General features: G+C 39.8%; 1 protein-coding gene across 1 annotated transcript; it reads right to left on the reverse strand.

The window, feature by feature from the left end:
* Nucleotides 1-1,454: 1,454 nt before the first annotated feature.
* LOC130261519 (protein-glutamine gamma-glutamyltransferase E-like) lies at nt 1,455-24,878 on the reverse strand. Its single transcript, XM_056507828.1, has 14 exons — nt 24,800-24,878; nt 22,711-22,776; nt 10,788-10,955; nt 10,244-10,477; nt 9,588-9,706; nt 8,981-9,109; nt 7,884-8,061; nt 7,585-7,720; nt 6,551-6,654; nt 5,854-6,099; nt 4,642-4,947; nt 3,847-4,004; nt 3,632-3,765; nt 1,455-1,851 (listed from the first exon to the last, which is right to left on the reverse strand). Exons 1-14 carry the CDS (start codon nt 24,876-24,878, stop codon nt 1,704-1,706), a joined length of 2,205 nt encoding a protein of 734 aa, XP_056363803.1. The 3' UTR covers nt 1,455-1,703.
* Between the last annotated feature and the right edge of the window lie 1,386 nt (nt 24,879-26,264).

Below are 26,264 nucleotides of genomic sequence, written 5' to 3' on the forward strand. Positions count from 1 at the left end.
TTTCTCCAGCCTGGAAAAAAGAAGACTTTTGGGTGATCTAATTGTGGCCTGCCAGTACCTGAACGGAGCCTACCAGAAAGATGGAGGGAGATTAGTTACAAGGGTGTGGAGTGACAGGAAAAAGAGGGAATGGCTTCAAATGACACAGAGTAGGTTTAGATTGGATAGCAGGAAAAAATTCTTCCCTGTGAGGGTGCTGAGGCCCTGGCACAGGTTGCCCAGAGGAGCTGTGGCTGCCTCATCCCTGGGAGTGTTCAAGGCCAGGCTGGATGGGGCTCTGAACCACCTGGCCTAGTGAAAAGTGTCCCTGCCCACAAAAGGGGGATTGGAGCCACGTCATCTTTGGGGTCCCTTCCAACCCAAGCCATTCTGTGAATCTGTGATTTACACAATGAGAGCTCTTGGCTCTGGCAAGCTTTAAGGAACAGCAGGAAAAAAAGAAGGTGCTACTGGGGGCTGCTTGCACAGCATCTCTGTAGCTCATCCCATTTTCTGCCCAGTGTGGTCTCGTACTGACATCCTGTGACTGGCAGCAGAAAGCCAGGGTGGCTGCAGGTGCCCTTCTGAAGCAATTTTGCTGACTACAAGAACAGAAGAACTTCACAACCAATCTGAGCCTGGGCTCCTCAACAGTGAGAAGCCAGAGTACCCTGTTTAATGTAGGGGAAGTTGGGGCACAGAGTTAAGATTCTATTTCTTCCTGGCCCCACAGTGCCAGAGCAGCAGCTTGGCTTTCCATCCACTTTACCTACACAGTAATTTTTAGTCAGAGCTTGACTTATTGTTGCAGTTATTGCCCATAAATCAAGTCACTCACTGGGCTACACCTACTCCACTGGAACCCATCATTTAGCCTGTACCAGTCCTCCCATAAAGGGTTGAAGTTTGCTTTTCTAAACTCGAATCTGAGAGATGACTTCCTGACTCATACTCTATAGTGAAGAATTCCTAACTTTTCTCAAGTCAAAATACCCTAACACTTAAGACTACCCTGTCTTTTATTCCCAAAGAAGACTTTCAGTAAGTGCAATATATCAACATGCTAAAATATGTACATTGAGCTGGGCAATTACCCCAATGCATTTGCTGAATGGATCTCAAACTGGACACCACCCAAACTCCTGTTGAACATTTCCTATGCCTCATTTGGTCACTGTGATTTACAAAAAAAAAAAAAAAAAAAAATTAAAAAAAAAAAAAAAAAAAAAAAAAAAAATTAAAAAAAAAAAAAGTCAGGACAGAGTTTGTAGCAAAGAAGACAAAGCTAAATGACATAAATTGTGCAAGTCATCCTTACTATGTTGTAGTATCACAGTTCCAGTAAGGAGAAACATTGCTTTGGAAGTCCATTGGATAAGACTTTCAATATGTAACAATGAGTTTATGAATGTGTGTGCAGAGGCATCTGGAGACAGGAGGAGTTAATTCCAAATAAAGACATAAGTCAAAGAGTCTCTAAGTAGAAGGTAAAATGTTTTTTTTTAATAACATGTTTTTTTTAATAACAATGAATGAACAATCAACCATTCCTCAGTTTATTTAAAATTACAATGTAAATTGCAATGATGTGATGTTTGTGACCCTTTATCAGAGGAAGTGAAGATTTGTTTTGCTAATTGTCACATTGTTTTCTATACAAGGTTTGTTATCACATTTTGTTCAGTTTATACACACACACAGACCTTTCCTTGTATACCTTCATGTTAGTTAATCACATTTACCATCTTAAAGGTCTTGATATCTGGAAATTTATCACAGGAGAAATTAACAAGTAGATGTTTGGGACCCGCCTCAGAAGGGATAAGTTTAAACTTGGTACTGGACTTCTCACTAGCTTTCAGTGGTGGTATGCTAAAAAAAGGAAACAGAGGGAAAATATAAGTTGAAAATAGGCTTATGCATCATACTTCAGTTTCTTCACTAATCATCTTCCATCTGGAGTAAGAACTCTTATCACTTCAAAGTAAGATGTCCATGAAAAGACCACACATGGCTTGGCTATCTGATGAGTATTTAAAGACCCAAATCCAAACATTAAAGGCTCTCACAAATTCATTATGCAATAACCCAGATAAGCCCACAAAGGGGGACATAATAATATGTCAGATAAGATTTCATGCAGAACAGACATGACTGAATCATTGCAAAAGAATAATCTGAGACCATGAAGAATGTTAATATCAACTCTTGAATTATGGGTTAAAAATGGGTTATAGCACCAAGAAAACCTCAGTGTTTACAAAGCAGGAAATTCTGAATGGAAATTAAAATGTTTTACACCAGTGTGTTTTGTAACTCTTGGAAACTTGTTAATGTTTATCCCTTACCCTGACATATTGTCTTGTCTTGCCTGAGGATAAAATTGTATGGGATAGACAACACAAGGTTGGTAAATTCCCTCAGGAGAGCTTATAAATGATGGGATGAACCATTCCTAATTGCTCAAGTGCAAATGGCAGTGTTAAGTTACTGTGTTTGTTTGTTTGTTTGTTTGTTTGTTTGTTTGTTTGTTTGTGTTTGTCCGTGTATTCAGCTAAAGAGCATGTTCCTATATTCCAGGTATTTTCCAGAAATAACTGCATTTATGAGGATATGTTGAAATTTTTGTGCAATTTCATGTTTGTATAAAATGAGAGACAGTCTGAAAATTTAATCTTTCTGTTTCAATTATGAAATACTGAAGGCAAAAGGGCAGAAAAAAGATGCAAAATCACCAAAGTAGATAACAGGGAACTGGGATCTGTAGTTAAAAAAAGATATTTTATTCCAGTCTTCTCAATCACTACCTCAACATCATCAAATAATTTTTTGATTCTGTTTATTAATTTCCTAAGATAATTATTTTGTACAGTTCTGAAAGCAGAGCTTGAAATTTAGTGTGCCTGTAGCTTCTTCATTTTGGAAAAGGCTGCTTGTCATGGTTTAGTCTGTTCTGGAAAAACTATCCTCCTCAAACTGTGTTCTGCTGTGTCTGGAAAAGCTGAGCATGGAGCAGATCTGAGTTTGTGCTTTTAAGAGGTCCCACCCTTTGAGATCACAACCTGTGTCTAAGCAGTACTAATTTTTGTTCCTAAAGCTGAGACACTCCTGTATCTGCTTTTTACATGTATTTCTATACAAATACAATTTGTTTACAATGCTGTGCACCCAGATTGGCACCTGCAGTCCATTTAATAAAGTGAAAAAAATATCCTAGTTGATATATGTTGTAATTTAGGTAAGTATGGACAGAAATAGTTGTGTATCCTATGGTTGGCCTTTGATCAGAGCAGGAAGGTGCAACCCATCTAGCCTATAGCAGGATAGACAGCCTCAGCAACATTTACAGCTTGGGTAAGCATGCATTTTTTTTCTGGAAATGTGTGGTCCTGCTAGATAGGCAGGAAAACAAGTTCTGTCCAATTATGAGAGCAATTATTTGACCTCCCAAACCATGGAGCCAGAGCCCAGCCTAGATGAAGAGCTGGTTCATCACTGTGTGCTTTGTGATGAGATGTTACACTGAGTGGCCTCCCAGGTTACAGCAAGAAGAAGATGATGTCTCATCCCACAGTTCAGCTCCAGCTCATCCATGTCCACATTCTGTCTTGTGTATCTTTGAGAGCAGAAGGGAGACATTTCCTGTACTCACCTTAACTCCAGGACTCCTTGGAGCAGGTCACTGCCCTCCACCTGCAGCACGCAGTCCTTCACCTCCGTGTCGATAGGGTTGGTAAATGCCACTTCCACAACCACCTCTTTATTCACTTTTGCTTCACCAAGGACCTGTGCAAAGAAAATGCTTGTGAGGCCAGGTTGTCACTTTCCCTTTTCTCAGCCACTACAGTTACAGCAAAGGGCATTTACCTGTATGTCAATGCCAGGATTGTCCAGGGTGATGTTTCTTTTCACAAGCACTTGAATCCCATCTTCTACATGACATAAAGCTGTGACCTGGATTGTTTTGTCTGTAGTTAACTGCTGCTGGTATTCAGGATACTTTATCTTAATGGGAAATTGTTTTTCTGAAAGGAAAAAAAAAAGAAGAAAGAATTGGTAGGCAATTTTATAAGTCCACAGAGCTTCATATCTAACATTAGTATTTTCCTTTTATGGAGGGCCTTCAGCCATCACTGCCAAAATTAATTCATGCAAATCTATCAGTTTGCTTTAGATAGACAGTGATTTCTTCAATGTTATCCCTTCTCCATTCACTACTACTGTATTGCCTGGCTTGTGTTTCCCCTATTGCAAGATGCAACAGTTGGAGTGCAAGGAGTTTACTGGTGCCTTTCCAAAAGTTAAATTACATATTAAAGAAATGAATTATTATTTCTGCTTATTGCTCATGACTTGAGGCCTAAGATTACTACAAGACAGTATCAGTTGTGATTCAATGATCTTTCACCTCACATTGGATGCTGGCATATCTGTTATCCCAGGCTCCTAATAGTAACGTTTTCCAAAATGTGAAAAGACCTGGGGAAATGATAGTGTGAAACATGCCTTGTATGTGTATGTGTAATGTAATATTTTTCTCAGCCTTTTTCAGGTAGGGATTTAGGATTGAAGTTTGTTAGAACTTTTTCCCCCAATCTGACCAGCCTCCAACTCCCATTTACTGATAAAACCATTATGATTAAAAGGTATTTGAAAATTTACCTTCCTTTGGGGCCAGAGTGACAGATATGGAGTCCTTCCAGATCTGATTAACTCGTCTTCTAGTATACAGAGTGCTCCATGCAGTCATATTTACATTTACAGTCTTAGCATCAGATTGTAAATTTTCAAGAACCAGAAGTAGGTTGAGATCTTTGCCAACTTCTAAAGAGCCAGCCACCTTGAATTTTCCTGAGATGTCAGGCTTCTGTTCAATTTCCTTCAGTTTTGGTGCTGTAGGATCAAATTTATCCTCAAGTCCCAGCTTCTTACGGGCTTTTTTAAAAATATCTCTTTCTTTTGCAGAGCCTGTCAGGGAGAACCATGAAAATTATTCTCAACAGTTAACATTCATCTCTTATTTCACATGACTGCTAGACACAAACTAGCCAGGACATAGTGTCTGTGCTTAAACTAAGCACACTAAAACTCTGTTTCCCACAGCCATACCTCATTTTCTGGATCTGCAGTCAGTAACATCACTGTGCTTCTAATAACATTTTTTTAAACATAAAATCTTAAGTCTAAAGTTTCTCTTTTCCCATTTCTATCCCTTTTTATGGCTATAACATTTAGAAATGTGAATTCTTATCTGCTAGCACAGAGAAAACCCCAGATGTTGGGGAAGGCTGATGGCACTGAGTGGTGGGTTAAGTCTGGTTGGCAGCCAACTATCCACCTCACTCCCCTTTTCCACAGGAGGGGAGAAGGCTCCTGGATTGAGGTAATGACAGTTTTACAGGAAAAGCAGAAGCTGCTCATGAGCAAAGGAAAAAGAGAAGCATAACGTGGAGGTGATCAGACCTGATGGACTGAGAAGGTGCTGTGCTCTTGCACCCTTTGAAAAAGTTGCTTTTCCTGGGCCTAAGTGCTGATTTAGCTCAGGTTTCTGCAACAGGCCTTTAATCCTGTAGACAAATAACTGGGCTGTAGCCTAATGCTCACTAAGCAGAGGCAGACAGTGCATGCCAGCAATAGGCAAATGGAACAGTGAGTGTTTTACTTGGAGATATTCGGACTTGACTTATTTATGTCCCACAAAGCAACTCCATATCAGAAGGGGCAAGGCAGTTGTTTTTTTTGTCTCAGTACCTTTTCTCCCCTTTTATGTAGGAACTGAATAAATCAAGTATAAATTTTACTTCTATTTCATAAATGCACTAAGTGAAAGCTTACATATTTTTGGGAATGGAGCAGCTATGTGGTTTTACTTACCCTCCTCATATTTATAATCCCTGGTGACATCTACACGATCATCTCTGCCAACTGCCTTTGTACTGATGGAGTCACCAATTTCTGTAGACTTAGAGAATATCAAAGTTTTTTTTCCAGTTGCAGAGTCATAATTCCAGTACATACAGTCTGCATTCACTTCTGCAAACACGAATGGGCCATCGTAGTCCAGATCAACTTCTCCTTCTTTGATGGCGTGCCGTGAGGCTGGACCACACTGATAAATTCCTACAGCAGCAAGGAAAAGGAATTTCAGCATGATCTTTGACAGTAAGCAGATTATTAGACAGATATTTATCACTGACTCCTGAATTGCCCAGTGCTGCTGTCCCATTCAAGCCCTTTCATCCAATTAAACCCTCAGTCATCAATATATCTTGTGTTTATTCTGAAAGTACACTTGATTTGTATTATGCCTTAACTTTCAATAGCATTTGATGCCTGCATTGGAAATATAGGAATTCCTGTAAAATCTGCTCCTGGCATTCTGGTTTCTTTCTTGACATCCACAGATGATCTGAAGTTTTTCTAATGCAACCAATGAAGTATTTTCTTCTGCAACTATTTCTGAGCAGGTTGACAAATTGTTTTTACAATTATTTTACTCTTTTTGCCTTCTCTCTAAAAGCAACTGACTTTGTAAATTTTCAACATTATTCCTGAAATAAAATTTATGTACCTCCACTTTCTTCTTGGGGAGTTGCATCCAGAATTTGCCACCCACTGTATGAGGGGCCCAAGTCATTTCGTGTAAACCAGCTTTCATTCCAGACATGGAAATTCCTGTGTGCAAGAATGAACAAAGTGAGCTACTAGTACGTATTTATGGATTCCTGTCCACCTCCTTTAATTAGCCATCTTAGTTACATGGATTAAATGCCTTTATTTGTACAGCTCTTATCTGATACTCACCACTTGTACCCTTATCCTCACTACTTTAACTAGAAAGGTGCTTAAAATTGCATTGTGGAATAAATATACAGGTTCAAGGGCAGAAAACAAATTTGTGACGTTATACAAAATGCCTTGAGCCCATTCTTCTCCAAAAGCTTTGAGCCCATGCACTTCCTTAGTTTCAGGTTTAGGTTTCCTTCTGCTGCAGTTATACATGTCACTTGCAGATAGAAAGGGTCCAGAACAAGAAGGGGAGTAAACAAGACAAAAACTGAGGGACTACTTCTGCTCTTTGCTGAAGGCAAACGTGTTTGAACTGCATTTGTTGCTTAATAAAGGCAGTAGTTACATTAATTTCACTGCAAATGATGCCACTGCATTGGTTCTGTTGCAATCTTACAGTTTAACATGAATTGGTTTTGAAGAATAGTTTCAAACTAGGTTAAGTCCCCACTGTTTGATACATCCAGGGCAATATTGCAATTTTTCAGTCATCTGTGGCATCATAAGTGTAATTTTGCCTGCCCTGGCTTCAATTAGCTGTTGTAATTAGTGTCACAATTTTTTGTTTAACTGAGAAAGAGTGACTTTCTCACATCACTCTTGAGAGTCACACTTTCTCAAGTCACACAAAAATAATACTACAAGACACCAAGTCTTGTAGTATTATTTTTTAATATTTTCTATTGGTCTTCTCTCTGTGTGTAGTAGTTCTTAAGGCAATTTTAAGAAGATAAAGCATTTGTCATTAGAATGCATGCACTGCACCTGGAGACACTATAGGCATTGTAAGCTCTACTATTAAATATTGAGCCTTACCACACACTGTCAGCTCCCCTCTCCAAATGATTTCCATCTGCATCATAATACTCATCCACACGGAGATTTCCATCTGCATCATGGGCAGAACTGAAGTTTGTAATTGTACGGGTGGGAATCCCCAGGCATCTAAGCACTAAAGAGTGAAGAGAAAACCACAGTCAGAAAGCAACTTTCCTGCAGGTTTCATATAGCATAGTAATGTCTTTAAAGGCTTCCATATAGGAAGGATTATTAGTGCTTCTTTTAATAGCACTAATAATGTGCAATGTCAGTCATGTGTGTGACATACAACATACCTGTAGTCAATACTGCTGCAAAAACCCAACACTGTCCATATTTTACAGGTTTGAATCCTGATTTCTTCCAGCTTTGCAGGATTTCACCACTTCCTGTCCAGCTGGTGGGATTTTTACCACCCTCGTATTTTCCACTCCAGTTTCCTAGCACCACCCCTTGGTCATCATTGGCGTTGACCTGAGAAGATATTCACTAAATTTATGATGAGGTAAATTAAGAGTTTACAACCTGTCTGAAAGGGCCCTGGGAGTTACAGCAAATGTCATATTGAATTTGAGCCATCAGTGCTCTCTCATCAAAAAGGGAAAGCTCACAGTGGGCTGCACTGGGACAAGTGTGACAAGGGGAGGTTGTTAACCCTCTTTAATTATCCCTGGCAAGGCTGTTACAGGAGTCCTGTCTCTAGTTTTGGGTTTGTTCAAGGGGATGTTGAGACACCAAAGAGGACCCAGGAGGGAGGGCTGCAAGATGGTCAAGGGTCCTGCAGCACTCAATCTACAGGGAGAAGTTGAGAACACTGGCTTAGCTCCGTCTGGTTAAGGAGGGTGGGGAGAATGTGAAACCAGCTTACAACCATTTAAATGTGTGTTCTAACTAGCCTTTTTCTTTTATATACCAAGACGTAGCAGCAGAAGGCTGTAGCTTGGGAAAATCCTATTTGACAAAAGATATTCCTCAAATTCCTCATTTGGAGGGTGGGGCAGCTCTGGATTGGTCACCCACAGAAGCCACAAAACCTCCTTCCTTGGAGAGTTTCAAAGCAGCCTGGCAAATCCATGGCTGAGCTGATCTAGTACCCAGTTCTACTTCAAATGGGGGATTGGACTAAAGTCCTCCAGAGAGCTGGTCTCTCAACCACCCCTGTCTCACACTTTCAGTTTGACTGCTGGATATCAAAGTGATAAGCATCAGAACTATCCAGAGGAGATAAATCTGGCAGGCTCAGATCAAATGACCATGTAGCCCATATTTCACCACCATATTGTCTGGTGCATACAGTGGCCTGAAATTCTCTGTGAAATGGCTTCATATTTACTTTCACTGTCTGCTTTTAAAGGACACTTAGTAATTTGCAGTTTTGGAACGTGCTGCTTACCATGGCACTGAGGACACGGCCCAGGTACCTGGGGTCGTGTCGGTGAGACACATCCGTGACAGGATCCTGGCGGTAGTACAAGCTTCTGTCCAGGATGGATAGGCAAATACTGAGGATGTCTCCTTGAAACTGTGGTACAGAAATAAATCAGTGTTTTGGAAACACAGATTGCTAAAAATCAAGATGCAGAGAGCCATATCAGTGTTGCATGGGGTTTTTTAATCACCTATTGATTGGCTGCAGAGCTCAGCCAGGGGTTGCCATATAAAAATTTGGCCACAACAAACTCCAATGATCAGAACTCACAGAACTTTTCAAAACTTGGAATCTGTGGGCTTGAGGCCTCTCAGCATTTCTATAGTGCTTTACTAAGGTAAGGCTCTGTAGTGTTAGTAAAAATATGAATGTCTCTGCTGGCTGCTCTTCCAAGGCAGAACAGGGACTAGTAATTTATAAATCCTCATATTGATCAGTGAAACAGGGCTTGGCACAAGTGCTGATTGCAACACCAGAGTCTTGCTCTTCAGAGATGTATGCAATGAACTGGAAAAAGCAAATGACCCAGTTCATGTAAAAACAATGTCTGGTTTTTCAGTGCTACATTTACCTGGCCAAAGTTCCATCCAAAGCTGTTGATATGGTTTTTATTGCCTGCAAAAATGATGCCAAACTCTTCTAGCACATATTCCTCACACTCAGCATTGTTAGGCATGAACACATCATCACCTGAGAAACCAAAAACAGAGAGATGTATAAATATGGCAGGCAAAACAAAACAAAACCTCAGGAGTCTTGCTCTCCATCTATAAGGGTGCTTGCAGATCTCCACCCTTTACTGTTCTTGCTGCTGTAAACAGATCTTGAAACTCAGGATCTTCTGCAATTAGAGAAAGGGGAGGGAGGTGTCTGGGTGAAGACAGAGGTATGACACTGCCAAATCCGAGAAAATAGTAAATATTACTCTTTTCTTGGTTCTACAGATGCCAGATACACTATTCTAAACTCGTGCAGAAGTAGGGAAGCTTTGTCAAAAGCAGAACCTTATCTTTAAGAGCAATGAGCTCTCCAGGATGTACATGCTACAGAGCTGATTTGGTGCACCAGAGATCCTAAGAAGTTGTTAGACACCTTTTTAGGTCACTGATACATTATGTTGTCAATTTTCAGCTGCTATATTACAGTATTGATCAAATGGAGAAGCTGCAAATATTAATGAGGCTAAAAGCAACTTAGGTCTTTAGAGGAAATTCGACATATTCATACCTGAAGACCAAGGGTTAAAAAGCAAAACAAAAGTGCCAAGACTTGCTGGAGAGGAGGTGCCACTTTGAACACTCAGCCTGTAGCGTCCAATGACAGCATTCTGTGGGCTGGAAATGGAGATGCTCACAGAGCTGGAACTGCTGGACTGCAGAACTGCACTCCAGCCCTCCTTGCTCACTGTGCTGGAGATATCAAATGTGGCCAGGGTCTTGGTTGCCTTTGAGGGTTTTGGACCTTTCAAGAAAAACAAATAACATTTTTTTCCCCATGTCATGCTGAAATAGCAATTTAGTCATCAACATCCAGCAGGGATGTAACCCTCCCAACCCTCCCCTCAGGTGAATTTGTGCCGTATATTGGCAGCTGAAGGAAGCTGTGGCTGCTGGCTGAGGTGGGAGTAACACATCAAACACCTCACACAGCTCCATGGCTTTGTGAATGAGCACATTGGCTCTATTCTCTTGCTGCTCTGTAGTGCATATTGGGCCAGAATAATGTCCTGGGGCAGCATTACTCTCTCTGTGAAGGAACCTGGGGGCCATACCTGTTTCTGTAATGAATATTAAGTTTTGCTCAGGCCGTTCTGTTCCATTGAAGGTGATAGTGAAGGCCTGTCCTCTCCTCACAATCAGTTCTTCACTAGAAAATTTACTTGTGTGGTGTTCTCTTGCATTTTCTTTCAGATGCCAGTTGGTACTTGGCTGCGTTGCAGCTATGAAAAAAATGAGAAGAGCAAAAAAGCTTGAGGGTACATCCAAAGAGGAAGGAGCACAAACACACTCTGAAGAATTGCTTATTACTTTCTACAGGTAACTGGTAGCCATGTGAGGCTTCCACCAAAGTTAGAAATAATTTATATGCGAGCATTTTTTTTAAGAGACTTCATCTTGCAAAGGCTGTTAGAGGTTATCTGCATAATTAAATATAGAAGCAGTAGTATATCCTGTACTGAGGAAAAATCAGAAGGGCACCTAAGAGGAGAGAAATCTGAAAGAACTGAATATTTGTGAGTTACTCAGATAAAAATCTGGCTGAACTCAATTAATTCTACCATTCTGAGATGGTGTCACCCTAACAGAGGCACAGCCTTGCTGCCTCTGAATGAGAAATAAAGAAACCTGACTGAGCTGAAAAACGCTTGTGTATTTTAAGCCTTGATGTGGTCTCTAGCCCAATTTTGTGTCACACAGCTGCCACTGTTGGAAGCACCTAACAGGAATATGTTGGTGGACACTGGGCTGTCATTTGGCAGTGGGAGAGAAGGCAGAATTTGAGAGAGAATACTCCTAAAATATGCTGTGGAATGCTCCTGCATGAGACCTGTGGCTTCAGTCATGGGTCAGAGAATAAACATCCAAGATTGGCTTGGATCTGACATCACCAGAGCCTATGGAAAGATTTCCAGTAGGAGATAGTTTAAATGAAGTGCATAAGTGCAGAAGAAAAAGATTTTTTTCTTCCTCTGCAAAGAGGGAGAATAGGAAAGAGTAAGAGTGTGGTGCTTAGGAGTGGAAAATTGTTACCCCGTGCCATTATTGAGTAAAAAAATCATTATCCTATGTTCAACCAGATTTCTTAATGTAAAGACTTTTTTACAGCATGATCTTAAATTTATCAAGTTTAGACAAGCCTTGAAATAACTATGTTGGTAGTTTTAGCAATGCAGTTAGTCCAAATGTAGAGGAACATGGTTTTTTTACAGTATTGAGGTGAGAAGCACAAATGATTATTTCAGGAACATACCTACTATTAAAAAAATCCTCAGAAACTTAGCAGTGAAGCATATCCATTGTAGAATGAGCTGAGGGCTCAGGGAGTTTTGCCTTTAGAAAGGCAGGAGGTGGAAAAGCAACATGAAAGCATTTATACCAATTATTAAATTGGTCTGTTTAGTAATTTATATCTATAAATATTAGCATGTGAGCAGACAATCCACCACAGCAACAAAGAAACTGCCAAAAAAAACCCAAACCCTCCCAATTTTTGTATCCTCTTTGTCTTAGCTTCAGCCTTCTCTGCTCATTGTAGCCTTCTTCAGCCTTTGCAATGATACATTCCCAAAGTTCTGTTTTCTTCTTTCTCTTATATCAGATCTGCCAGTCTGTCATTTGCACATTTCTGACAGCTTCAAATTGCTGCAGATTTTCCCTTCCTATTTGCAAAATACAACATTTTAATATCAGTAAACACACCTGTACTGCCAAATCTCATTCTGGTAAGCTTGCTTTGCCCATGCACACAATAAGTGAAAAAATACAATTCCTGTGGAAAACCTTCTCCTGACTTTTGATGGAAGAATTTTCTCTTACTATTTTTTTCTTGGATCAAAACTCCTTAGAGAAGTAGTGACTTCTCAGTGTCCATTACAGAGCTGAACACCAAGTATGGATGTGGGAAAGTAACAAAGAGCATCACAGGATGGGCTTTCCCCTGGCTCACCTTGGCCCATATCTGATCAATGTGTCCTCTGCAGCTGCTGGAGCTTCCTCTGAACAGCCTCCTCTACTTCTGCTGCCTCAAGGAGTGACTGCTGCCTTTCACTTCTCTAAAGTCTGTTTGCAATATTTCTTCTGGAGGTGGAGCATGAGTAGCTGTCTTTGCCCCCAGCCTTGAGCAGACCAGCACGGTTTGAGGATTCATTTTTCATTCATTTCTTTTTCCCTCTCTCAGTCTCACGTCCTCATCTTGTTTCCTTGCAACTTAACATCTGAAGCTTGGCCAATAGTAATTCCTAACAGTCTGGCCACTCGTTAAGACTTTCTTAATTTATTTAAAGTTACAAGAACTTCAGCATTTAGCTGCTTTTCTTTCTGTTATAATGCTAAAGTTCTAGGGATAGCATAACTCCTTGCAAAATAATTTTAAATACGTCATGAGCAGTATTTACAGGGACTTTCTCTTTAAATTAATCCCTAAATCTATTGTTTTGGAGCTGCTTTTTTTCCTCTTCCTGCATTGTAGTAATTACAAAACAATGACCAAGCTGCTGTCTCTGCCCCAGTTCCAATCTGGGCCAAATTTAAAGAACCAATTTTTCATTTATCACATAATTGCTGTTTAACCCTGTTCAATAGACAAGCACTCCATGTCATATTTGCAGGATGCACTACAGTGACTTGTATATTGTGTATATTTGTGATTTGTGATAAAATATGTATCACTGCTTTCAGCTGGTGATCTACTATTTTTCATAAGACACCTCTGACCATGCTAAGCCAATTTATGCACAAAAATCTTCCACTTAACTTCAAGGAGAGTGAATTTTGCTTATGCTTTGCAGGTGGCTACACTTTGTGTTAAGAAGGAGATACACTAATTCTGATACTTTCATGAAACTACCTGTAAACTTTGATGAACTCAATGCACATCTTACAGATGCCTCTCAGTGATACTCATCATGCTGGATTGGCACATTCCCAAATTCATCATTTTAGTTGGCTAGGCTCAGTATTTAGTAGCCAAATTGTTCTGTTTTCTGGTTTGGATCATGTTTGGAAAATCGAGAATTGGAACTTGCTAAACCCGTTTCATATACATAGACAGGTTTTATTAATGTTTCTTATAAATAGTTAGAGTTTGTTAAAGTTTTTAACTTGCTATAATTCAGGCTGCTACTTTGACTCTCTGTTCATTAATTATATTAATCTTAAAGTGACCATAATTTTATAACTATAAGCCCAACTGTGATTTTAAAGTGATAATACTGATTCTTATATTTAAAATATCTTGGAATTTGGTCAGAGTTTTTTGATGTTAAGACATACTCTCCTATCCATATTTTTAAATATTGTTAAATGTCAAACAAAAAAAATTCAGAATAAATTTAGGATTTCAGCCTATTCTGGACACAGCAAACCATTTTTCTTTGATAGGAAGGTTAGTTACTGTTGAAAGAGAAAGAACAACAGTCCATTTATGCTGGCAGACAATATGTCAGGAAGAACAAGTTGTGGCTGTTGTGTGAGCTTCTGGTGTTTATTCCCAGCTCTGCCTAAGTTGCCTTGCAGGCCTCTGGTGTGCTTTGTTTGTAAAACAGATGTATGATACATCCTGGACCTTTGGATTAAAGATTATGGGCAAAGGTTGAGAATGAGAGTTAAATTAATAAGAAATATTAGCACTAGTCAGAACATGCAGTCAGTCAAGCACAATGCATCTGAGCCAGGCAGCTTCCTGGCCAAGGAGGGTTTGCAGAGCTTGAATGGTGGCTGTAAATGTAGGGACTGCACAGACAGGTGCTTGAAACTCTGTGGATAGCAAGAGAAGACTCTTTTGGACCTCAGAAAATTGAAGCTGTGAATCACCTTAGCATATTGTTTCATATATCCAGAAGAAGTTATATCAGAATCATCTTTTGCTGACTGGTCCAGTCATATGATTCATAACATCCTTTTCCAGTAATACTCAGATTTTTCCCCTCACCTCAGTAACTGTTAAAGAAATGAACATATAGGACTAAGAGTTTCAGCACTGAACAGCAAAGGACATATTTGTTAACAGACAAATTCCCCCCAGTAAACTCTTTCTTCCTTCTTTCCAATGCTTTCTTTCACACCAACTCTCTGTGAATCCTCGGTGATACTTGAATTTTATGAAATGTCACCTATTATTAATTGTGCTTTTGTTCAGGATGGGAAATTAGTACCTATAATAGCCTATCTGCTCTTATATTCTCTCTGAGCAGAGCTCTTCTTTAACACATCCCTACAGAATTATGCTGGAAGCACGTGGCCATGACTCACTGGGACCGCCTCAGTGGACTTGATGATCTTACAGGTCTTTCTCAACCTAAATGATTCTGATTCTGTGATTCAGTATCCTGAGAAGCCTGGGCTATTATATCTCTTATCACATCCCATTTTTTAATAATTAAGCAAGAAATTCCACCAGTAATCCCCACTCTTGCCATTCTAGATACAGGAATTCAAGTGGTTTTCTACAGCTTGCTTTATTTGTGACCCACACTAGGGAGAGACCTGGATGCCTGGGACACTGGTGTGGACTGACTGACATCAGCACTTTTTTTTCAGGTCTACAACCACCATACAGAGAATGGTCAGGTCCATATGGAAAAATATTTGGCCAAGATCTCTTCTGAGCCTGACAGATTGTCCAAGACATATTCTCATTTTCTGTCTCCCTCTTCCACTCACATGCCTTAATAGCAGGGGCATGTGGAATGGAAGCTTGCAGCCTTCTGCAGCCTGAAGCCTTCCTGAAGTCCCTGACTGCAGACATCCTTTGAAGACAGCAGAACTTGGCACAATCACCTTCCAAATTGTCTGTGTAAGAAGGGTTTCCTGTTAGCTGGGCTCAGATCTCCTGCTGAGATCTCATTCTAGATGAGATGGCTTGTTCAGAAGGGAGGCTGACAGTGACATCATAGTGACATGCACTGGTACGTGACCTTCAAAAACTCCCATGGGACCAGGAGACAGGAATAAACCAAACTGCCAGTGCACAGGCTGGGATGAACCTGTGCTGGGCTCTCCTGACAGCTCCCACACAGTCACACAGCACTCATTATGTACAGCCTAGGAGATTTAAATAGATTTCCCTACCTCTCCCAGTTATGCACCTATGTCTTCCATTGGAATGGAATAAAGATATTATTTGGGAGTTTTAACTTCCAGTTACTGCTGCACACTGATCATCCAAGAACAGCCCTGTGCAGGCTCCCATCAGTGCCCTGCTCTGCTCCTGTCTCTGAGAATCCAATCCTGTCCCGTTCTGCGGGCAGACGCTCCCAATGCTAATGCACAAACAGGATGCTTGCAGGTGTAACTCATGCCCTAATTGTAATGAAGCTTAAAAGTGACAGAAAAAAGCTGAGACAATTATTTCAGTGTGAGATTACAAGTTGTTAAATCCTTAGTAGCAATGGTGGTGCTGCAGACTATCAAAGTCCTTTAAAAATCAGGCAGACTTATAGGAACCTTTTAGGTGGTTTTCTCTTTTCTTTATGCAACACCTTCTGGATTCTGTTGAAGCAGGTTCTTTAGAGACTGGCCCACATATGCATAAAGATTTTCTGGGGAAAAAGGTGTGTCTGTCTACAGGATGTGTGTCAGGGGCATGGGAGGAGTAGGGAGAGAGGAAGAGAAAGAGTGAAAACAGCTCAGTGTACACAAACCATCACAGTATTTTTACATAAAAAATTGTGCATGCTACCATGAGAAGCATCTTTGTGCAGTTCTGACATCTCCAGCTTAGCCTGGGCTTGAGTATTTCTTGGATCCTGGGTATTTCACAAGCAAGTGCTGATCTTGATCAGCAAATATCTGTTTGTTTGTTAAATGCTGTATTAAATGCTTCTTGAGTTTCATGCAGTAAGAAAATTGCCATTGAGAAGGATAGATGGCTGTCTGAAATTTCAAGGGGAAGTTTTGAGAGAGAGCCCTGCTAAAATGTTCTAAGTTATTGGCAAATCATTGCTTAAAAGGAAGTGTTACAATGCAGAAGCAACTGGTTTGTGTGTTTTTTCTCCCATTGAACGTTTTAACTGTCCACCTTACTGCATAGTTCTTTTGTTAAAATGAAGGATTTTTCTACTCAGCCAAATATTTCAGCTTCACCTATTAAATTATGTTTTGCCATTTAAACTGTTTTCAGAGGAGGAGATTTATGAAGAAATCTACAGCCCTGTGCCGATTGCATGGACCCAGTTCCCTCCTAGCCTCAGTTCTGCTCCTAAACAAGTAAACATATAGATGATATCACACTTAGCAGCTGCACTGAGATAGTCATTAATTAACCACCATCAGGCTAGGCAAACAGCAGATCCTGTGAGGGATGCTGGCAAAAAGTCAAACAATAATAGGAATTATTTAAAATAATAGATACATGGACAAACACTTGTGTTCTAAGAGTTTGTGCAATCATTTCTGCTAGAACTGTGAGAATGGGGTAACTGTGCCTCTCTTAAACTGCGTGAGGGGAAAACAATGCTTGTAATTTCTGCACTCAGTCCCCTGATCTGTGGATGGTTGTTTTTTATTAATTTCCTGAGCTTTGCAAGCCTAAGTCACATAAAGCCAGCACAGCATGTGCTCTGCCTAGAATTGGTAAAGTAACATCATCTTAAACTCAGGACTCATTTTATGTATTTATGAAGGAAACCTAGAAGAAAATTTAGAACAAAATTTTAGCAGGTCCAGCTGCAATAGGACATGGGTAATGGCTTTAAACTGAAGAACTCTGATTAGATTAGATACAAGAAAGAAGTTTTTAACACAGAGGGTGGGGAGGCACTGGCACAGGTTGCTCAGGGAGGTGGTAAATGCCCCATTGCTGGAAAAATGCAAGGTCAGGGTGGAGGGGGCCCTGAGCAACCTGATCTAGTTGCAGATGTCCCTGCTCATGGCAGGGGAGCTGGAGCAGATGGCTTTTAAATATCCCTTCCAACTCACACTATTCTGTGATTCCATACATTTTTATAGAGGTGCCAGCAAGTGCCAAGCCTAAGTGAGTACATGTCCAATCTTACTAAAAGGTATTGGTTTAATTTCCTTCCTCTTAAGACTTCACTGGTGGACTTCTGCTTGCTGTGTTTGCATCTTAAAGTGTGTTTGCATCTTAAAGTGCCTTTGCCTTTCACACTAATTTTAAAAAATAGTTAAAATGGAATTTCTGGCTCTGGACCTGCAGGAAGAAATTTAATCTGTAGTGTATCCTTTGCATAAGTATTTCCATTAACACAAGACTCATTCATACGTGACCTACTCTTTGATTCCTTAAATTTCATGCTAAAATAAAGTTTGCAGTTTGCCAAAACTTCTTTTACTCTACAATTTTATAATATTTTTAATATTTAACTTCAGTACAGCAATGGATGGATTCTCTTATTTTGCTTGTTTGTGTCTTTTGTAAAATTCAGGAAAGAAAAACACTGAAACAACATGTGCATAATTCTCAAAATGTTTTGTACTTCAACAGTTCAGAGCCCTTCACGAAACAACCCCACAGAGAAAGCTAACACACGGTACATTATTCACTTTCCCATTCCACATGAACAAAAAGATTTTTTTTTTGTTTTAACTTACCAGCCATGCTTCTTTGCTCCTCTGTGCCTTGGACTTTGTATTGCTGTGAGCAACTGTAGACCTATATGATAAGACTGGAAGCTCTGGCTGTGTTGCAGCATTTATAGGGAAAACTTTAGGCCTCTCCTTATGTTCAAACCAATTATAATTCACATTAGGTGAGTGAGACAAGTAAGTCATACCAGTGGTCATGTAAACTTCCTAGTAACCCTATATTAGCTCATGGGCTTTAAGACATTGGACTTGTGCAATTCAGGCCATTTATCCAGAAGGTTGATGAGATGCTTAGAAAAGCAGAGCATTTAATTGCATACCTGGAATCCAGAATTTCACATGCAGTGATGCATCACTCGGCAAGGGATGTTTTTTGAGTCAGTATAAATTAATATCTCTTCCCAGTATGATCCAAAGTTGAGTATTCATGCAATAAAAGTGTATATTCATAATCAAATTCATATGGTCCCCTCCCTATGAGTGTACTCATAAGTCTGGAAAAAAACCCCAGAACTTTTCATTTGCCTCATTGGTCCTTTTTTGGGGATCACCACAGTAATGCTTTTGTTTCAGCCCCTCCTTAGAGTCTCTGTGAATTATACTAATGGTATGAGTGCTGTGAATGTCTAGTAGTAACTTGACAAACCACTGAGCATTTAATAGCTTTGATGAGTGGATCTTGAGTGGTAACTCTCCCTTCATGGAGAGAAACTTCATCCCCATAAAATAAAACACTCATTTTGGGGCAAGTACAAATTATGACCTCAATTTGTGTTTCGATCGTGGTTACTCATCTGGTTTCTGACTCTAGAGAGAGGACAGTAAATGTTAAAATATCTTCATTGGCACATACAGGAAATTCTATAGGTGCAAAGAAAATGAATTTGTCAGAATGGCTTCATAATATTTCTTTTTGTTTCAGGCTAATCCTTCATTTTCCATGTCAGTGCTAACAAATTGATCACAGATGTCTTTTTCTTCTTCTGCCCTCCACATCCAGGAACTTCTGTTTCCTTACACTTACACAGGCATTTTGCCCCTTCATTATTACTTCATCTTGCTTATCTACAATGATGAGAAGAGACTGAAGCAATCTCAGGAATGTTAGTGCTTACCTTGAAGAACTTGAAGGGTGAAAATTTCATAAGATCAGAAAGGGGCAAGCACAGTATCTATGTATAAAATGGGGCAAGAGGCATGAAAAAGAGCTGAGAAATTACTGTTGACATCAACTAGTTTGATTCAAATTCCTGGAAAACACTGAAAGAGATGAACTTCTCAGCATCTAGATGAATAACAGCCAGCTAAGACATGCCAAGAAGTCAGCTGAGCCCATCAGAGGAGAAGAAAGAAGTGTCATCTATCACCACATGCTGACTTGGATTTGCAACAAGATCCCACGGGGTATTTTCATAAGTACACTTTGGAAACACTGATTACATAAGATTTCTATTAGTTAACTGCATAACTTCTTGTTAAAAAAACAAATGCTGCATTGCTTCAATGGATCACCATCAAACTGGAATGGCAGTGGCTGAAGTGCCATTAAAAGCTGCCTTGGAGCATTGACATTTTAAATATGCTCTTTTCTGTTGTTAATGTTGTTCAGCTGAAGCATTATATTAGCCCAGGGCTAATCTCAGCTGGATAATGTCAAGACTACAGAGAATGAAAGGCTTAAAAAAATAGAAGGATCACACTGGATCAGTGTAAAACAGAGAGAACTGCAGAGATATGATTATTTTTGAAAAAGATGAAAAGTGGTTATAGAAAGAGGAGGCCAACTGAGGAGTCATGGTCTTAAAAATTTCAGTCTTTGACTGAAGACACTGAACTGAAACATAAAAATGTTTGCAGTGAAGAAAAGTGTTTAGCTAGACCCTCTGGGTAGGTTGTCAAAATGTTAATTTTTTTTTCCATGGAGATTAAGAATAGCCTGAATGCATATTTGTCAGGGATAACAAATGAATGCAGTTGATCTGCCCTTGGGGCATTGATTTTGATGTCAAAGCTGTGACAGTGACACTTTCCCCCTCATTGCTTATTGTAGGCACCTAGTGCTGAACTGCATGGGGTAGTGAGCACCTCAGCAGGGCAGTGAAGCATTCTGCATCCAGAGCTGATCCAGGCTCCTTTGCCTTGGCTTTGCCCCATTGCTGGTGCTGACTTGCCCACAGTGAATACACTTCACATTGTGTCCTCTGGTGAAGCATCACCAATTTCCCAACTAATGTGACACACCAGCCTGCAGACTGCATGTCACATTCACCTTAAGAACTGCTCCTTTCAAAGGAGTGATAAAATATTTTGTGTAGAAAGAGGGAGGTTAGCACTGTGTCTGTCCAGTGCAAGCCAGTTCACAAGCCTGGAAACCCCACAGCAATATTTCTCCATTATCTTGTGAAGGAAAATTCTGTTCCACCTTCAGTCATTTGGTCACTTGTTCCCAAAAGAGGGAAGTTACAGAACTGACCTGAAAATAGCCATGTGGTTTTTTTTGTGTGTGTGCAGAGAAAAGCCACCTCCTTTTTAGAATCCATTAGAGTTCATAGGTTTTTCATACCTTAGAGCAATGTGTTTCACATGCTAATTATGAGTTGTGTAAATAATGTTCTAAACATTCCCTTTCTTCATTTAAGATCCACTGGTTTTTACATTGTCAGGATTAAAAGGTACCCAAGGCTTTGCTTCACTTTATTGTTCAGTACTTTGTATTTCTCTATAATATCATGTCTTGTGTTATTATATTCCTCCAAATTATATAATGTCCGACTGTCCAGTCTCTTTTCAATCTGGTACCATAGTTTGAATGACTTTCTGAAACTCATTCAGTTTCTTCTGTATGCTTTTGTGGTATAAATGAAAGAGAATTGAAACATCATCCTGTAAGGAAAATGCACTATAAGTCAATTGGTGACAATGTTTTTTTAGTATTTTGTGATCTATTTTCTATCAATGCCATTTTTGTTTGTTAGTTCAGCACTTGCTCAGCTTAGCCCACAAGACAACGTTTGTTCATCCTGTACAAAGGAATTATGTCAGGAGAAGATATAAAATAACAAGCCTGGACAAGATATTTAGCTGTGTGGATGAATAAAATGAGTGTATTGGAAATCGGGTGAAGAGAAGTTGCACAACAAGCTGATGTGTGAATTCCATAATGTTAAAGGAGAGGATTGGAGTGTATCAAATGAACTGGCACAGGGTTTGTAAATATCAGAAAGCTGGTAACCACGAGGAAAATGCTGCAATAGATGGAAAGGCAAAGGAAACAATTGCTTGAGATGGAAGAAAATATTGTTATTAGAGAGGTGCCAAACAATTGTGAAAGACTAAGGAACAGAATTAAGGAGATTGGGAATTGGGATGGAACAAAGCTGGAAGTGGAGAGGAAGATGAAAGTTGATAAATTTGAGATAAAAGAGAAATAGAAAAATTAAAGATAGAAAGTTAAGCTATGGGGAAGAATAAAAAAACCAGACATTCCAGTATCTTATTCATGGAAGAAATATTCCCCTACAAGAGGAGAAAATTAAAATAATGAAGGAAACTAAAGGTGACCTAAAGATGGAGAAAACAGAACTAGAATGATGGTTTGGTACTTATTTGAGTGGAAGACAAGTAAAACTGAGGAAGAGGAGAATGAAATCTGAGGAAATTTCATCAGAAGGAGGTATTGGGGGAATGCCTGGCCTGGGGATGGAGGGGAGGGATATGAGTATGAGAGAGAGAAAAAGGATGTGGCATAAAGGAAAGGGAAGTTTTAAGAGAATCAAGGACCAAATCAAGGAAGAAAAGGGAGGAGATAGTGAGTAACAACATACTCAAGAATCAAAGAATCAGCATATATATAAACACTGTATTTCAATGACTTCACTGAAATTTAAAATAGTCTCTAAAACAGTTAGAAACCTTGTGTAAGAAATCACAATGTGCCTTTAGCTTTTCCATGTTTTGCAGTTGTGAGTGCTGGTGTAATAAGTGACTGTTCCAGCCTCCAAATCTTGTTTGTTGTGTGACCTTGGACACAGCAACAGCACTGCTAGAATAGCTATGGAATTTTGGCAATGCTGAATATGTGCTGAGAATTTAAAGCAAGACTTCACCTGGGACCAAGTGCTTGCATCTCTGTCAGCAGAGCCTTTGACTCCAGGCTAGGCCTTCTCTTCTTTCAGTAGGAAATCAGGTAGCGCTGCACACTAGCATAACTAGGAAGTTTTAGGAAAAGTTCCACAATTCTCCAGCTCCCTTGGCAGTGGAGTGCTGAGACTCCAGCAATCTGCAGGAAACTGCCAGGACAGAGGCTGCTGGGGAGTCAGCAAATCCGTCGGGGTTTTTTGCGTCAGAGTTTTGGAAAGTCCCGATGGTTGCTCTTGCAGCCAAGCAGGGCACACCCTGCCAGGAGGGCAGCTACTGTGGCATAGGGAATACCTCTCCCAGAAGCAGTGGTTGCTCTCCACAGCTCTGTCACACCACTGTCCCTTTTCTCCTGCAGCTCTACTGTGCATCTCCATCTCTTCCCTTATTCTGTTTTCTTCCAGCAGGGGCGATCAGACAGGCACTTACAGATTTAGAAGGGCTGTAATGAGATAGTTAGGAGGTCACTATGTGTTCCACAGTGGGTAATTGTGTCTAATGCTGGCTCTGAAAGAGAATTCTTTGGAATATATGAGTGCCAAGAAACAGGTCCTGCCCACAGCATACTCGGCTACAAACACTGTGTCATGGTTTGGAGGAGGTTTTCTCCCTAGTCACTGGCATAGAATTAACTTGACCTACCCAAACCTGTTCTGCAGAACCCAGCATTGTACATTGGAGCTGCCTCTGTAGCTCATCTTTACTCACAGCCACACAACTTTGCTCAGTTTCAAATCAGACTGAAGACATTTCTGACTACCAGTGACCTGGCATCTTGCTTAGCTATGAGCACTGCCCGTGCTTGCTTTGAGTTCCTCCAGGAAGAAAGTTTTGGTCAGTGTGGAATGCATGACTATGGCTAAATTAGAGTATAATCCATTTAGGTCCCACACTAGACTCAATCTATTAGTCTGGAGTAAGAGTGAAAAAGATTTGGGGAGAGACTGGAAACATGACAATCAAACAAAGGCACTTCCTGAGGATTATTTCCAAGAAAAGAAATCAGCCTATATTTTCATTTTGGAGAGTTGAGTTTCACTGCCTTGTCTGTTTCTTTTGGGCAAGTGAAACTTCCCTAACAAGAAGATAAATGCTTCCCATTGTAAGAGAATAGTGGCAGCTCTCTTGGAACCATGAGGCAGGTTCAACAGCAGAAGCTTACTATTTTGGACAGGATTTACTTTTGAAAGTCTGAAGCCACTTGCAACTGTGAAAAAGGAGAAAGGGCATATGTAGGTCACATGTTATGGCTTTGATACTATCCATTTTGTGTCCCTGAAAACATAATAATTTCATAGCAAGAATATCCAGAACTCTATCAGCTTACCTTAAACACTTTTTTTTAAACATTTTTTTTCCCCTAAAACTTAGTATCTGTAGTAGTGATTCATTCAGCTGGGCAAACTGGCAAGATAGGTGCTATGATTTATAAGTTGTGTGTCTTAGTCTCATCCCACTACTTTGCTGTCAAACCTTTTGTCCTATAAAAATGTTTCCCTTTGGAATTTTTTTTTAGCAAATATCTTTATAAATGATACTGCAGTAGTTTATCCTTTGCATTTAGCAGTATAACCATTGGCATGACCCAGTGGCTACAAACAGAAGAACTGGTCACTGGTACCAAATACCCCACCATTTTAAAACTGCTGCTGTTGGTAGTAACAATAACATTGACTATTGCAATTGATTTCTTTCCATTCAATGTAAAATACTTTCTGAGAAGCCTTGAAATCTTCAGGGCTTTAAGCCTTGCAGTTTCTGTTCCATATTTGAAATCAGGTTTCTAAGCCTCACAAATACAGGTAAACAGGAATACTCATTTTCCTGGCTCTCTCTCTGTTCAGGTTGCTCATATTAGTAGAGCAGTGCATGTGTCACTGCACACAAATGTTTAGGACATTTCCTGTAATTTCATACTCAGGGCTAGTTTTGAGAAACCAACTTGTTTTAACAGTTATTTCTTCTTTATGAACTGTGAAATAAGAAGTTATTGGTGTAACAGCAGAAATTGTAAGTGTGCTTGGGCAAAAGAGGAAAAAAGTATTGCCTCAAAAAGACAAGCCATTGCAAGCCTGCCATGTCCTCACTTCCCTAAATAACTCTCTCTCCTTTGACATTCTTCTGTAAGCACACACTTTAAAGTTTTCTTGAATTTTTTTAAAAATCATCTGTGAGCAGCTACTGATGTAAAATGAACATAGCAAAGCTAAATTTGAGATTGTATAGAAGAGGAAGATGATTTTATTTTGAACAAAACTGATTTCAGTCAGTCATGCTTACTCTCCTGCAAATTTCATTCAGTCAGTCTTTAATACCTGTTTTCCATACCTGCATTTTAACAAGGACTAAGATGTGTATGTCTGGCTAGTCCAACCAGGATTACTTGTGGTGCAACTGAGGACAAAGGATGCCACTTTGGGAGTCATCAGGTTTCCTGGGTTCTTTGTGCTGGGTGACCACATGCTGACTTTGGAATTGCCTTTTGTACCCTTCAGGGACCCAGGTCTGTGAGTTATTAAGCAATGTTATTGATTGGCTGCCTGTCCTTTTGTCTTCTGTTCTATGAAAAGTCTCTTTAGTTTTATTTCTAGACAAGGGAAGTACAGTGTCTCAAGTAGGTGACAAGCTGTCAAAGATCCTGGGCTAAGGACTCTTGCAGTGAAGTTACACTTGGAGGGATTTCTATGCTGGTTGTTCTGACAGAGCAGCACTCATCCCTAATGGAAAGCCACCAGTGTGAACTAGCTCACTCACTCGTTAAAGCATGAATGGTACTTGGAGTTTCTTGGTGGCTTTTTAGTCATGAAACTCAGTGTTATGAACACTTTTGGAAGGAGGACAGTGAGATGAAACCTCAGGAATGACAGTAAATACATTAGTGCTCTTTTATATAATATTGCTCCATTGAGTGTTACCCAATAACAACAACAGTGCTGTAAAAGTTTTTGTAAGAGGAGTTTCTGAGTTTGTTTCAGAGGGTCTGTGCTGTTCTTTCAGCTACAGATGTGGTTGTGGTTGAATAATGGCCTACAATTCCTGGAAGTTCATTAAATGTCATCCACATTGTAGGCAGTCAAAGACTGACCGTGCTGGGGGTTAGGTATGTTTATATGAGGGTTTGAAAGGGAATATCCAATAGTAGAATAACACTGAAACAGAATAAAGCCAATATTTTATGGAAGACGTTGCAGGTGAGTGTAAGATGATGATCCTACCTGTCTAATAGTGAAAGGTGTTGTAATTAATGTTTCCAAAATTTTAACCCTCTAGTGTATGATGGTGAATGATGTATTAGGACCTTTCCTTTAAGGGAAACAAAACAGGAAAATAAAACCACGACCATGCTAAAAAAATAAAAAGCACATACATAACTTTAACAGCATCTCAGTTAAAATAAAATGTAAAGCTTACATTTTACAGGGATGCAGCCAATGAGAGCAAATGTTAAAAGACAAAATATCTGGGAACACATTTAACAGAACCCTGTATCAGGTGAATCTCCTACACAAGGAAATGTTCCAGCCTCCTTAACTCTGATAACTACTGAGGATAAGTGTTCATTATTTCTGTCTCCCACTTGCACACTGCCACTATTGTTATTTGTTTATCTTGGCTTTGCTTCAGATGATTCTGTTTGTAATCTTACCTGCATTTGTTAAGACAGAAAGATGCCATGCTTGTTTTTAGATTGTCATGGCTGGAGTGTCTTCAACTGAAGACACCAGACAAACAAAATCAAACTAAAGTAATCAAATAGATCTGATGGAAAGCTGCCTCCATCTCCAAATGAGAGAAACCAAATTTTTTCTGGTGATTAGGAGAGTATCTCACTAACATGTACTGCCAAG

The sequence above is a fragment of the Oenanthe melanoleuca genome, chromosome 20, assembly GCF_029582105.1.
Source record: "Oenanthe melanoleuca isolate GR-GAL-2019-014 chromosome 20, OMel1.0, whole genome shotgun sequence".
NCBI lineage: Eukaryota > Metazoa > Chordata > Aves > Passeriformes > Muscicapidae > Oenanthe > Oenanthe melanoleuca.

Bases quoted from the DNA above. Each gene is read 5' to 3' on its own strand.
- LOC130261519 (XM_056507828.1), bottom strand. From the start codon at position 24,878: ATGTGGTCACCCAGCACAAAGAACCCAGGAAACCTGATGACTCCCAAA. The intron at 4,948-5,853 runs GTAAGTAAAACC...TCTCCCTGACAG, and splicing joins GGATTATAAATATGAGGAGG to GCTCTGCAAAAGAAAGAGAT. The intron at 4,005-4,641 runs GTAAATTTTCAA...TTTTCCTTTCAG, and splicing joins CACTCTGGCCCCAAAGGAAG to AAAAACAATTTCCCATTAAG.